Source organism: Salminus brasiliensis, chromosome 15, assembly GCF_030463535.1.
Source record: "Salminus brasiliensis chromosome 15, fSalBra1.hap2, whole genome shotgun sequence".
Lineage (NCBI taxonomy): Eukaryota > Metazoa > Chordata > Actinopteri > Characiformes > Bryconidae > Salminus > Salminus brasiliensis.
Genome location: NC_132892.1, coordinates 6,543,539 through 6,556,806, shown reverse-complemented (window position 1 = coordinate 6,556,806; position 13,268 = coordinate 6,543,539). Strand labels below are relative to the sequence as shown.

The window sequence follows — 13,268 nt, the reverse complement described above, 5'->3', positions numbered from 1 at the left end:
GAACATAGTGTCAGCCCTGCGGCGCCGCGAATTGCTCTTGCGATGCCAAGCTGTGAGGTTGGCTTCACGTTCAGGAGACTTCTAGGGAGGTCTACGAGTTAAGTAGTTTATGCTCTATCGGAGCGGTTTCACTTTCAGGAGTTCACTGTCTGGGTCACCGGTTGGTCGCCAGGGAGGTTTAGTGTCTGGTTCTCTTGCTCCCTAGTCAAGTAAGTTCATCAGCGCCTGACGAGCGCGGTTTTGGGGTGAGGTTTTTGTTTGTTAGTTTCGTTGGTTCTTTTGCGTTCTAGCCTTCCTCCCCCCGTTTGATTTGTCCCCTCTCGCTTTGTTCCCGGACTGCTTTCCAGCCTCAGGTGGTTTTCCAGGTTTATCCCCGTTTCAGTTGTCACGTGTTTGTTTTCTGTTTCTGTTTATTGGACCCTGTACTTTGCTGCCTCGTTTTGTTTGTGTTTGGTCATTTTGGTTTTGTCATTAAAGACTGTTTCTCTGCATTGCTCTGTCCCTGCGAGTGTTCCCTTGTCTCGCCTAGCCAGCATGACACATAGATGACAGATGACAGTTGGGACAAGTAGCAATAAGTGTCTGGAAAAAGGAAATTGAGCATATAACGAACAGCTGGAAGACCAATTAACACTAATTAGGTCAACTGACAACATGACCTGTTCCGGTTCCGGTCGGCGGCGCGTTAACACGCAGCGGCCACTCTTGGTCCGAGAAATGGTGCTTTTTGTGTCATTGTTTGTGGATATTTACATCCATCTCTGCAAATATGTGCACCGGAACACCAGTGCACATATTCTACCACCGCCAGACCCTGCTTCAGTGGAGAAATCAGCCTAGAAACAATCTTCCGGACGAAGTTCTGCAGACGCTACAAGAGCTCAGCCTGCTACAAGACCCAGGCCTGCAGTCCGCGGCGTTTCCTGATGGCGGAGCCCAGCGGAAGTGTCATCACAAGCGGTGCGAGCGAAAGCGGAAGCACGGTAAGAGAGCCGGGGTTCGCGCGAGGCTAAAGGCTAGCCCTAGCCGCCCGGCTATACCATCGCTATTCCTCGCAAACGTTTGCTCCCTCGACAATAAACTGGACTTCATTCGACTCCAGCGAGCGACCCAGCGAGAGTTCAGAGACTGCTGTGCTCTAGTCTTTGTGGAATCATGGCTCAGCAACAGTATTCCAGACAGCGCCATTCAGCTAGACGGGCTAGCCTCGTTCAGAGCGGACAGGAGCGCGGCTCTGTCCGGGAAGACCCGCGGTGAAGGGGTGTGTGTTTACATCAACACGGAATGGTGTAACAACACTGTGACTGTCGCTAAGCACTGCTCTCCGCTGGTGGAGTTCATCATAGTCAAGTGCAGACCTTTTTATTTAGTACGGGAGTTCTCCACCGTGCTGATAGCCGCCGTGTACATACCGCCTAGCGCTAGCGCTAATGCTAATGCTAAGGAGGCACTGTGGGAACTGCACGGGGGCATCAGCGATCTGCAGACCAAACATCCAGACGGACTGTTCATTGTCGCCGGAGATTTCAACCATGCAAATCTCCAGTCAGTCCTCCCTAAATTCCATCAGCATGTGGACTTTGCCACGAGAGGAGCGAACGCGCTGGACCTTGTTTACACAAACATCCCCAGCGCGTACCGGGCGGAGCCCCGCCCCCACCTCGCGTTCTCGGACCACATGTCTGTGTATCTGACTCCAGCTTACACACCCCTCATCAGACGCTCCAGACCAGTTCAGAAGCAGGTGAGAACCTGGCCGGCAGGAGCCATCTCTGCCCTTCAGGACTGTTTTGAGTGCACTGCATGGGACATGTTTAGGGAGGCTGCGACAGAAGGCGACTCTGTTAACTTGGAGGAGTACACAGCATCAGTCACTGGCTACATCAGTAAGTGTATTGATGATGTCACTGTCTCCAAGACCATCACCACACGCCCAAATCAGAAGCCGTGGATGACTCCTGAGGTGCGTGCGCTACTGAGGACTTGCGACTCGGCCTTCAGAGTGGGTGACAAGGCGGCCCTAAGGAAAGCAAGAGCCAAATTGTCACGAGCCATCCGAGAGGCAAAGCGCGCACACGCCCAGATAATCCACAACCACTTTAAGGACACCGGTGACACACGGCGCATGTGGCAGGGCATCCAGGAAATCACAAACTACAGGACAATGCCACCGTCCTGTGACAGTGATGCCTTCCTCCCCGATGCCCTGAACGACTTTTATGCACGGTTTGAGGCACAGAACAACACGTTGGTGAGAAAGACCACACCCAAGCCGGACGAGCAGGTGTTGTGCCTGACTGCAGTGGACGTGAGGAAAACTCTGCGCAGAGTCAACCCACGGAAAGCTGCAGGACCAGACAACATCCCCGGCAGAGTGCTCAGAGAGTGTGCAGACCAGTTGACAGATGTTCTCACGGACATCTTCAACGTCTCCCTGCGCAGCTCCACTGTCCCAACGTGCCTCAAGACCACCACCATCGTCCCCGTGCCGAAGAAGTCCACGGTGTCCTGCCTCAATGACTACCGTCCCGTAGCTCTCATGCCCATCATCATGAAGTGCTTCGGTTAGTCATGAGGAACATCAAGAACCAACTGCCCTCTTCATTGGACCCCCTGCAATTTGCATATCGTCCCAACCGCTCCACGGACGATGCCATCACCACCACCCTTCATCTCTCCCTTACCCATCTGGAGAAAAAGGACACCTACGTCAGAATGCTGTTCATAGACTTCAGTTCAGCATTCAACACCATCATCCCACAGAACCTCACCAGGATGTTAAGCCTGCTGGGCCTCAACACCCCCCTCTGCAACTGGATCCTGGACTTCCTGACAGGAAGGCCCCAGTTAGTCCGGTTCGGGGACAGCAGCTCCAGCACCATCACCATGAACACTGGGGCACCTCAGGGCAGTGTACTGAGTCCTCTGTTGTTCACCCTGCTGACTCATGACTGTGTTGCGAAACACAGTTCTAACAGCATCATAAAGTTCGCCGATGATACAACTGTGCTGGGTCTCATCAGCAAAGGCGACGAGTCAGCATACAGAGAGTGGTGCAGCAGCTGACAGACTGGTGTACAGTCAACAACCTTCACTGAAATGTAGAGAAGACCAAGGAAATGGTTGTTGACTTCAGGAAATCAAGACCGGACCACTCTCCGCTTAACATCAACGGCTCCTCTGTGGAGATCGTTAAGAGCACCAAGTTCCTTGGTGTCCACCTAGCGGAGAACCTCACCTGGTCCCTGAACACCAGCTCTACAGCCAAGAAAGCCCAACAGCGTCTCTACTTCCTCCGGAAGCTGAGAAAGGCCCGTCTCCCTCCACCCATCCTCACCCTCTTCTATAGGGGAACCATAGAGAGCATCCTAAGCAGCTGCATCACTGCCTGGTTTGGGACTTGCACAGCCTCTGACCGCAAGTCCCTCCAACGCATTGTGAGGACAGCTGAGAAGATCATCGGAGTCTCTCTCCCCTCCGTCATGGACATTTACACCACCCGCTGCATCCGCAAAGCAACCAGCATTGTGGATGACTCCACCCACCCTTCACACAGACTGTTCTCCCTCCTGCCATCAGGAAGAAGGTACCGCAGCATCCGGTCCAACACGACCAGACTCTGCAACAGCTTCTTCCCCCAAGCCATCAGACTCCTCAACATAACTCAACTTCTGAACTGATATCTTTCTGGTACATCTACACTCTCCCTCTCTCTCTCTCTTTCCAACCATTTACCCCAGATAACATGGGAAGCATTTTTTGCACAAGCATTTGCACTAATAACTTTACTACCTCACTGGACTCTATTTATTGCACATTGCACAACTTGCACACTACCGTCATTATTTATTATCCTCTGTCTGTACTGTGTTGTGTTGTCTGTCCGCACTTGTTTGTTTGTGTTGCACTTGTGTCTTGTATGCACTGTCTATGTTGCACCATGGTCCTGGAGGAACGTTGTTTCGTTTCACTGTGTACTCTGTATGTAGTTGAAATGACAATAAACCCACTTGACTTGACTTGACTTGACTTGACTTGATTGGGTATAAAACGAGCTTCTTAGAGTGTCAGTGTCTCTCTGAAGCCAAGATGGTAAGAGCATCACCAATTCCACCATTGTTGCGCAGAAAGATATACCAGAATGGTGTTACCCAGCGTAAAATAGCAAAGACTTTTAAGTTATCATCATCCACCGTGCATAACATCATCAAAAGATTCAGAGAATCTGGAACAATCGCTGTGCGTAAGGGTCAAGGCTGTAAAACTCTACTGGATGCTCGTGATCTCCGGGCCCTTAAATGTCACTGCACCTCAAACAGGAATGCCACTCTCAAGGAAATAACAGAATGGGCTCAGGAATACTTCCAGAAATCATTGTCAGTGAACACAATCCACCGTGCCATCTGCCGTTGCCAGCTGAAACTCTACAGTGCAAAGAGGAAGCCATTTCTTAACAAGCTCCACAAGCTCAGACGTTTGCACTGGGCCAGGGGTCTTTTAAAATGGAGTGTGGCAAAATGGAAGACTGTTCTGTGGTCAGATGAGTCACGATTTGAAGTTCTTTATGGAACACTGGGATGCCATGTCATCCGGACCAGAGAGGACAAGGATAACCCAAGTTGTTATCAACGCTCCGTTCAGAAGCCTGCATCACTGATGGTATGGGGTTGCATGAGTGCTTGTGGCATGGGCAGCTTGCATGTCTGGAAAGGCACCATTAATGCAGAGAACTATGTTCAGGTTCTAGAACAACATATGCTCCCATCTAGATGTCATCTCTTTCAGGGAAGACCCTGCATTTTTCAACAAGATAATGCCAGACCACATTCTGCAGCAATCACAACATCATGGCTACGTAGGAGAAGGATCTGGGTACTGAAATGGAAAATAAGACTGAAAATAAAATATTAGATGTTGGCACCTCCACATCATTGCATTCAGTTTTTATTCACAATTTGTTTAGTGTCCCAACTTTTTTGGAATCCGGTTTGTAGTCCCACAGTGGGGAAATTCAGTGTCACAGCAGTAAATAAAAAGCTATCAAGCCTTTTCATTTAAAAAGTTAGTTACTGCTAGGAAAAACGCCCAGATCTTATAGTTCAGTATCCGTGTAGACTCTGAAACTGTATGTTTGTAGTAATCAGACTGGATGAGGGAGAAACTCTCTGAACTCTTTATTAGGATCACTATACTAATACTGGTAGAGCCTCCCTTTACTCTCCAACAACCTCAATCCCTTCACTGCATGAATTCCACATGATGTCCATCTGCCTCAAGGACGTATTCTGAGCTGTTCTGCTCACCACAGTCGTACGGAGTGATGATACTGAGTTACTGTAGCCTTTCTGTCACCAGTCTGGACAGTCTCTGCTGACCTCTCATCAACTAGTCGTTTCCGTCTGCAGAACTGCTGCTCACTGGATGTGTTTCCTTCATTACTCCATTCTGAGTAAACTCTGGAGACTGTTGTGCTGAAAATCTCAGGAGATCAGCAGTTCTAGAAATACTCCAACCAGCCTGTCTGACACCAACCATCATGCCATGCTCAGAATCACTGAGATCACATTTCTTCCTCATTCTGATGGTGGATGTGAACATTAGCTGAAGCTGCTGCTCATATCTGCATGATGTGATGCACTGCACTGCTGTCACATGATTGGCTGATTAGATAAGTTAAAACTATTCTTTATTACTTTGTCCACATTCTTCTTCCTTCCACAGCAGTATGAAGAAGGACAGTGCAATCTAACTGTAGGGTTACAGGACAGACATGATGTACAGCTGCTCAGATACAGGGGGTGCTTCACTTACCCACTGCCTCATCTTACCCCATACTCCCCTACATTTAAATACATCTGTCAGATTAGTGTGTGTGTGTGTGTGTGTGTGTGAGAGAGAGAGCGAGAGAGAGAGAGAGAATATAAACCCTAAAAGAGAAATAATTTAGATGTCCTGATCTGTGTGTGTGTGTGTGTGTGTGTGTGTGTGTGTAGAGTGGACCATGGAGGGGAGATCAGAATCAAACCGGGACTGAAGAAATGTAAGTACATATGAGACACCCTGTATAGAGACACTCCCTCACACCTCTCTCCCTCTCTCTCTCTCTCTCACCCTTGCACCCCTCGCAGTTGATGCTCCCCTCTCGTCAGTCTGCATCAGATCACACTTTGGTGAAGGCAGTTACCCATGATCCCCTGCGAATCAGTGCTGTTCCTCCATAAATCAGCAGAAAGATGGAGAAGGAGAGTGTTTAGGTGGAGTCTGTTCTCTGTTTCTTTTTCTAGACTGAAATGGGTTTGGGGGAGGTGTGTGTGGAAATTCTGCAGTTAGGAGAAAAAGCACTGTTTAACTTGCTGTAGTGATTTTAACCTTCCATCATCCTTCTACTGATTCTCTAAACTGCACCAACCACAGAGAAGATGGATGGAAATGTTTAATATCCCGAGGGGATCACATCCCTTTCCCAAAACTCACAGAGGATTATGGATCCAGGCATCAAAAGAGCTCCAGGCATCAAAAGAGCGGATTGGGGTCCCGTTAGTTACAGAGGGGCAAATAGAGGTACAGACAGTAAAAACTGTCAGACAGTTGGAAATCTGGATCCTGGAGTGGATTTTTACTTACTGGACCTGCATATGCCACCATTGGTTATTTCTCACTGAAATAACGATCGCTACAGCTAAAGCTAACGGGCTAGACGCTCATATTGTGTTCTTGTGCTACGTTGGTTAGCTGTCTACCTCACTACAAACAAATTTTATTACTGAGTCAACAAGAATTCTCCAACAGTGCGGAATCTGCGTTGATTACAGCAGCTGACTAACGCTACAGTCTAGTGACCGGCTGTTACCAAAACGCTGTCGCCCCCTGGCTGCTCCCCCAGTAACGTCTGTAAACAGGAAACCAGTCTATACTGGTGAAGGGAAGTGTGTCCCAGTTCTGCTCTAAAATCTCTGACGCCCTGAATGCTCACACCCCTTTTCCCCCCACACACCCCCCTCCACAGCTTCATACAAGTGCGCTTGCAGCAGGGGCTTTGAGAATTGGGACAGGGCCTCTCTCTCTCACACACACAGAGAAACACACAGTGTCTCTCTCACACAAACTGTCTCTTTCTCTCCCTCTCTCTAACTCACACACTCACGCACTGTCTCTCTCTCAATATTCAAAGAATCTCTCTCTCTCTTTCTTGTTGGTGTGTGAGGGAGCGTGGTTGGCTGTGTGCCGGGTGAGGGGGCTCTGGTCTGTTCACGGTTTCAGAGTCTTACACAGATGGATGCCTCATCCAGGTTCTTCTTTAGTCTGTAAAGGAGGAAGGGTCAAAGTGGTCAATCACTCTCTGTGCTCTGAGGACCGACAGGAGCTGACAGAGCCGACAGAGATCTGTAAGTGGGCTGTACGGTTCTATGCTGAGCTGTACAGAAGTGAATACAGGGATGATGAAGAACTGGCTGCAGGGTTTTATGCAGGGCTGCTAAAGGTCTCAGAACGCTCTAATGAAACACTGGAAAGACCCCTGGGTGAGCAGGAGCTCCATGCTGCTTTGCAGGGCATGGAGGGTGGGATTGCCCCAGGTATTGATGGCCTTCCAGTGGAGTTTTCTAAGACCTTTTGGACGGAGCTGGGTGCTGATCTGCTAGTCATCCTTAATGAGAGGCTGGATATTGGTTCCTTGCCCTTGAGCTGGAGGAGGGCTGTCATTACCCATAACTGCAAGTGTGAATTGGGGTAAGAACCAGGCTCTGGCAGTGGCTGTTGCCTAATTGATAGGGCACAGCGAGCGTCACAACGAGACCATCCTTTTCTCATGGAAGGACAGATGAGCTTACATCAGATGAGCTGTCCCTCTTGCAGGACTATAGAACTGGCTGTGCAGTGCTTAATAGAGGAGATCCTTTCCCAAAGACCACTCACTCCAGCTTTGGACAATGTGTCGGTCCCATTATTGGACCTCTCTGGCTTGCAGGACTTGGATCTCCACACCGTGTCGGGCCAGGTTTTATACAGATGTTGTGTCAAAGCTTTTAATAAAGCAGTGCTGCATAGTAGGCCTGGAGGGACAAGCTGGGGGTGGAGATGGACAGATGTGGAGGGTGCTGTATAAGGACTGGTGATCTTCAGTGGAGAATTCTGCACAGGGTTTTGTTTTTATACTTTTATTTTTATCCCCCCCCCCACACACACACACACAGTCTTTTTTGCCCCCCCCCCACACACACTGTTTCTCTCTCACTCTCTCTCTCTCTTTCTCTCTATTCCATGCAATTCAATAAACTTTATTACCGTGACTATAGTCAGATACAGTATTGCCAAAGCATCATCATAACACTGATGAACTTTCAGAACATTAAACAGTTCTAATAATAATAATAATGAAATAAGAGAAGAAAAGCATGAGGTTTTGTGGTATTACTGAGGCGGTAGTTTCTACACAGCAAAAGGTAGCTATGTTCCCCTCAACAGTCGAGCAAGAGGCTTCAAAAAGCTGATAAACCCAGTCGCTATTTCTTTACACAGTTATTAAAAAGTAAACTCATTTTTACAGGACATGGCGTGTATGATGACAGAGTTACCCGGTTTGACCTGTGTTTATATAATGTTCATAAGATATTTTTTCCACATTATTTTTCACAATGTATATAATATCATATTGTATATCGTATCGCCATTCAGCTAAAATATTTTCTTTTTTTTTATTTTCTATTACTTTTTGTCCATATCGCCCAGCCCTATTTTAAGTAATAATGGATATTGTCCTAATTTGGCTCTGCAGGTGTTGTTTGTTGTGTTTTGGTGCACCTGCAGGATATTTTTACAGAATTCAGTGCGCATAATTTCTGTGGGATGTTTCTCCCATTGGTCAAAATTCTGATTTAAAGTGCCCCCATACCTCACTACCATACAGGAGAATCAGTTCTATAATGAAATAATTAAGCTGAAATAATTTGAGCTGAATCCGGACTGGTGTTTGAAAAATATTCGTCGTTTGATTGTGTAGAATAACCTGCAGCTTTCTCTCTCAGCTCACTGACTACTAGGGTGTAGGGTCTGTAGGGACTGTAGGGTGAAAATATGACCTGCTGTTCGGTGATTTGGGATTAATCCAATCTGACTTTTACTGAAGACACTGTTTCATAAGGAAGTCTATAAGTCTTGAATTAATAATGCTGCACATTACCTTCCCCAGACTACCGTTCACACAGATGCCTCGGCCGTTGTTTTGGGCTCATCTGTATGGTCCCCGGATGTTGGACAGCTTACTGGGCTGTGTGTGTGCACTGCTGTTATTCTGGCTGTGATCAGACAGAGGGGTTAGTGGTGTTATAGTGAATGTGCTGAGAGAGAGAAAGGGTCTAAATCTGTTGTTATGTAATCTACGGCACTACTGCCAAGAGGTGAGCAAAATGAATGTACCAGTTGGTGGGGTGTGAGGAGGACTATGCTGTCCAGGTAGATGTTGAGCTCTCAGGAGATGTTTGTGGATGGTAGGGCTGATGGCTGCGTGCCTGAAGCTGTGTTGTGGTCTTGGGAATCTTCCTCCGTGTTCCTGTGTTGAGTAGGAATGTCTGCCAACTGTAATATCTTTAAGTGTTCTGGTAAATTCTCTGACTGTATGTTTGCTTAGGTGCACATGGTCGTAGAGATGGTGGGGGGTGAGTGCTGGGCTAGGTGCACATTAGGCATGAGGGCACATCCTCTAGAGATCTCTGCATTGATCTTGTGGATGGTGGCTGGGTCAGGTGCGGGGCAGGAGGGTGGAGATAATGATTTTGGGGTTAGGAAAGGACTCAGCAGCTCTCTCTGCTACTCTGCACATCAGTCTTTCTACTCTCTCTCTCTCTCTCTCTCTCTCTCTCTCGCTCTGTTATGAGGTCCTTGTTGCCAGTATGGAGAATGTTGGATTTGGCAGTGTCAGGTTTGGAATCAGAGAGAATTCTGTGGGCGTCTTTATTTTTTGGCTCCATATTGTTGATGTTTTTTGACCTGGGAAGAGTAAATCCTCTTGTAGGAATTTCTCGTTGGAATTGATCAGAATGGTAATGTCAGTGTCTTTCTCCACGGTGGCTGATCTGCTGATCTGCTGCTCTGCTGCTTCCTCTGCTTCAGGCTTCTGAAGCTCTTCAGGTGAATCAGAGGAGGGCTCATGATGGTCTTGCTGTGTAGCAGGAAGATTTTGAGTGCTGACTGATGGAGGGCTGTGCTCTACAGTGCTGTTGTGGGGAGCTTTGTTTCCCCTTCAGCAGGTGTTTGTTTGCTGGGCTGGGGGCTTCATCTCTTTCTTGTTTGGTCAGGTTTGTGAGTCTGGAAAAGCCATTTTAAATTTCAGCAGAGCGTCTTCACTCCCCTGCACCATCACTGTGCTGTTTCAGTACATGTTCAGTGTTAGAAGCTGTTCTCTGAGTCTTCTTCTGCATCCTCAAAGATGTATGACTGGCGGCTCCTGCAGATCCTCTTTCTGTGGTGTGTGTGTGTGTGGAGTATCTACACAGAGCTGAATGCCGTGCTGGACTGTGCTCAGTGTAGAAGAGCAGGCTGGTGGTGGTGTTTCTCCCTCTGATTAAGCTGCAGTCTTTAAACATGGTTTCAGGGGTTTCTCTCTGCTGTCTCTGTTTATGCTGCTCTCTGCTGCTCTCTGATCCAACTTCTGTGGGGGAGTCAAAAGTGTGGGAAGGCGGAGCTGCTGCTGCTGCTGAGGCCATTCTCATTGGCTGTAGCAGGTTTTTTTTTTTTTTTATGTAGGCGGTGCAGCTGGCCAATCAGAGGAGGCTCACAGTAAGAGTCAGATTAGCTGCTTTAGCAAACTTATCCAGGTTAGTGATATCTGAGCACGTTCTCCTCTTTTGTAGCTATATTTGAATGTAGACGTTCATTTAGGATGAGAATCTCCAGTCTGTGAATCTGTCGCTCTGTGGAAGCTGTTTTCTTACCCCAAGGTGAGGCGGAGGTGTAGTGGTGTCTGGTCTCTGCTCCTGTTTTAGTGGGTTTGGTTTGTCTCTGTGTTCTTCTCTGTTCCTCTGGTGTTCTTTGTTGTGGTGGGTTTAGCAGGTTTACAGCTCCCTGTTCAGTTTTTCTCTTTTCCTCTGTCCTTTGGATTCTTTTTGTAGTTGATCCTGATCCTGATTCTGGTGTATCTGCTTCCAGTGCTGACGGCTGCTCTGCCAGCTGCTCTGCCAGCTGCTCTGCTTCTGCTTCTTATTGTTCTGTTGTTTTTCTGTCTGATTAAATCCTGATGATTTTAGTTGAACTGAAATGACCTTCACTCACTATTCTAAATATAACCCCTTTCTTTCCTGTGAGCTCTCTCCTTTACAAATAAAAAAGTGTAGACATTTCACACACTCACACACACACACACACACTGTCTCTTTTTCTTTACTCTCTCTGTCACACTCTCACACCGTCTCTCACGTCTCTCTCTCTACTCTCTCTCACACTTAAACTGTCCCTCTCTCTCTCTGTGTGTCACATACTCACATACAAACACACACACTGTCCCCCTGTCTCTCTCTCTCTCTCTCGCTCTCGCTCTCTCTTACACAAAGTCTGAGAGAGAGAGAGAGAGAGAGAGTGTGTGTGTGTGTTTGTGTGTGTGTGGCAGAGAGAGAGAGAGACTGCCACACACACACGCGCGCGGTCTGTCTCTCGCTCGCTCACTCACTCACTCACACACACACACACACACACACACACACACTCTTAGTGATGTGTTTCTCCTCTGTGTTTAGATGCCTGTGATCTCACACTGGACCCAAACACAGCTCACACACGTCTCTCTCTGAGTGAGGGGAACAGGAAGGTGGTGAGAGGAGAGCAGCAGCAGTTGTATCCTGATCATCCAGAGAGGTTTACTTGGTGGGTGCAGGTGATGAGTAGAGAGAGTGTGACTGGACGCTGTTACTGGGAGGCTGAGTGGAGCGGAGGAGGAGCTGAAGTAGCTCTGACTTATAAAAGTATCAGCAGGAAAGGATTCAGTTCAGACTGTGGGTTTGGACAGAATAAAAACTCCTGGGTTCTGATCTGCTCTAATATCAGTTACTCTGTTCTTCACAATAATGACAGAACTGTTCTCCCTCCTCCTCCCTCCAGCTGTAAGAGAGTAGGAGTGTATGTGGACTGTCCAGCCGGCACTCTGTCCTTCTACAGCGTCTCCTCTGACACACACACACTCACACACTTACACACTGTCTACACCACATTCACTCAACCCCTCTATGCTGGGTTTTATGTGGGTGATTACTCCTCAGTACGTCTCTGTAAGATAGAATAACCTGTGTGTGTGTGAGTGAGCGCGAGAGAGAAAGGGCCGTGTGTGTGTGTGCGAGCGCGAGAGAGAGAGAGAGAGCGAGAGCCGCGTGTGTGTGTGCGCGTGAGAGAGCGGGAGAGAGTGTGTGCGAGCGCAAGAGAGAGCGAGAGCCGTGTGTGTGTGTGTGTGTGCGAGCGCGAGAGAGAGCGAGAGGCGTGTGTATATGTGTGTGTGCGAGCGCGAGAGAGAGCGAGAGCCGTGTGTGTGTGTGTTGCGCATGAGAGAGCGAGAGCCGTGTGTGTGAGTGAGCGCGCGAGAGAGAGAGCCGTGTGTGTGTGTCTGTGTGTGAGAGAGCGGGAGAGAGTGTGTGAGAATTTAAATTTAGCAGAAACTTTATTAAATGAAGCTCTTAAAAATATTCAGATCAATATTAGAGATTATTCTTATCAGTATTCTGATCACTGATCTGCTTTGATTCTCTATCAATAAATAGTATTGATTAGGATTGTAAATGTATTGATTATGATTGTAAATTTGTTGATTAGGATTGTACATGTATTGATTATTGATTATGTTTGTGAGTTTATTGATTATTTATTATGTTTGTGAGTTTATTGATTATTGATTGTGATTTTATTGATTCTGATTGGTAATAAAATCTTTTCCACTGAAAGGTGAGAAGGTGTGAAGTTGGTGTTTTGGAGATTGTGGGTTTTATATGAGATGTTTTATATAGAGTTAAATATGTGTAAGTTCTACATTCTGTAAATGTTTATAGAAGCTGAAGCACTGCTGACATATTAAAGCACAGACAAGTTCAAGTACATTAGCATTAATCTCTCATATTTCAATATGTCAGGAGTACATGTTGTTGGTCACCCCTGATAATGTTGATGATTTTCCTTTATAAATCATTGGCTGATCGGATCAGCAATTTCAGTTAAATTTCAGTTCACTTATCATAGCAGATGAACACAGTGATATTGGAGAAGTGAGTGGCAACATGGGAGCCTCAAAACAACTC

The 13,268-nt window shown here is 47.3% G+C and overlaps 1 protein-coding gene across 5 annotated transcripts in view; it reads left to right on the top strand.

Moving 5' to 3' along the window:
• The window catches only part of LOC140536165 (uncharacterized), a 206,667-nt gene extending 193,787 nt beyond the window's left edge, over positions 1-12,880 (top strand). For 2 of the 5 annotated variants that reach the window (XM_072657840.1, XM_072657843.1), the window contains exons 11-12: positions 5,994-6,040; positions 11,727-12,880. In XM_072657840.1, coding sequence (XP_072513941.1) covers positions 5,994-6,040; positions 11,727-12,268 — 589 coding nt within the window. In that variant the 3' untranslated portion in view covers positions 12,269-12,880. The remainder of the gene's footprint in view (positions 1-5,993; positions 6,041-11,726) is intronic. The other 3 variants (XM_072657839.1, XM_072657842.1, XM_072657844.1) reach the window with 2 other exon arrangements.
• Positions 12,881-13,268: the final 388 nt, after the last annotated feature.